Source organism: Penicillium arizonense, assembly GCF_001773325.1.
Source record: "Penicillium arizonense strain CBS 141311 chromosome Unknown PENARI_contig043, whole genome shotgun sequence".
In the NCBI taxonomy this organism is placed as follows: Eukaryota; Fungi; Ascomycota; class Eurotiomycetes; order Eurotiales; family Aspergillaceae; genus Penicillium; species Penicillium arizonense.
Window position 1 is genome coordinate 100812 of NW_019173320.1, and position 1091 is coordinate 101902.

The 1091-nt window shown below is 49.4% G+C and overlaps 1 protein-coding gene across 1 annotated transcript; it reads right to left on the reverse strand.

The window, feature by feature from the left end:
• Positions 1-599: 599 nt before the first annotated feature.
• On the reverse strand, positions 600-1081 carry PENARI_c043G00833 (uncharacterized protein; the record flags this gene model as incomplete). The annotated part of the gene is made up of 1 exon (XM_022637188.1): positions 600-1081. The coding sequence occupies exon 1, from the start codon at positions 1068-1070 to the stop codon at positions 600-602; it is 471 nt and encodes a 156-aa protein (XP_022482925.1). The 5' UTR covers positions 1071-1081.
• Between the last annotated feature and the right edge of the window lie 10 nt (positions 1082-1091).

Consider the following 1091-nt stretch of genomic DNA (forward strand, 5'->3'; position numbering starts at 1 on the left):
TCGCAGAAGTGATTCAGATCGAAATATGATGGAATTAAGCCTATACCCTAGAGCCCGATGTCAGCCTTGTTAGCTGAGGTATATTATTCCGTGGTGCTTTGCGAACAATTATATTTCACCTCGGCAGACTCTCGCTTGAAGTTGTATATAACCGCAGCCCTGCGGGAGGTCAGAAGAGAAAGCGTCGATAGAAATACGGTGTGACAAGATGACCTTCCTGTCCTGGCCGGCTGGAAGTCGCAACCTGATACGATAAAACATGCGATTAAGGTTTTACGGGAGTTCAAACCCCTGGCGATCATTTCAAGTCACACCGGACCTACCCGGGATGTGCGCCCTGCTGCTAGCCACCTTTAGCGGCCCTGGAGCATTCTCTCTTCCGTCCAACTGGCGGAGCAAAAGTCTGATCATTTAACTATATTCTTACGTGAAAGTTCGTTCTACTATGGGGGAAGATAAATCATTGCATATATTTGTTTCCAATTTTACTGTTATCCTGGGATGGCGCTGGTGTTATCTATCTGCGTGGTGGTTATGTGAAATTGACTATGCAGTTCCGCCACATCTAAAGCTGTCCCAAGCCCTGAATCTGTCATGCTTCACGCAAGCGATTCATACTGGTTGGCTGGAGTTGGCACCTGCTGAGTAACAAGTGGGTAATTACTCGATGCGGAGAATCCGGGTAGGGCATTGTGACCCAAATTCCCCAGCGGGCCATCCTGGTCGGGCCAAGTTCCGTGAATTACTTCAGAGCCAGGCAAATAGGGCGCCGGTCTACGATTCTGAAGAGCATCGATCGTGTTCCAGAGCCGAGTGGTCGCAGATACCAGCTCACAGTGTGTCTGATGCAAGACCGGCTGAATATCGTTCCATGAGACCTGATCCTGCATGGTGGCGTCAAATGACTCCTGCTGCTGCTTGATTTGGCAGAGTTCTCTTTCAAGCCTCTGGTTCTCCTCCAAGACTTTGTCTTTTGCTGTGATAGCCTGCTGTAGTTTGGAAGTCTCCTGGGCCTTTTCAACTTGCAGACGCTGCACCATCTGGGAACCATGGGCTCTCTCGTCGTCCATTTTCCCAAGAGCTAGTTCAAA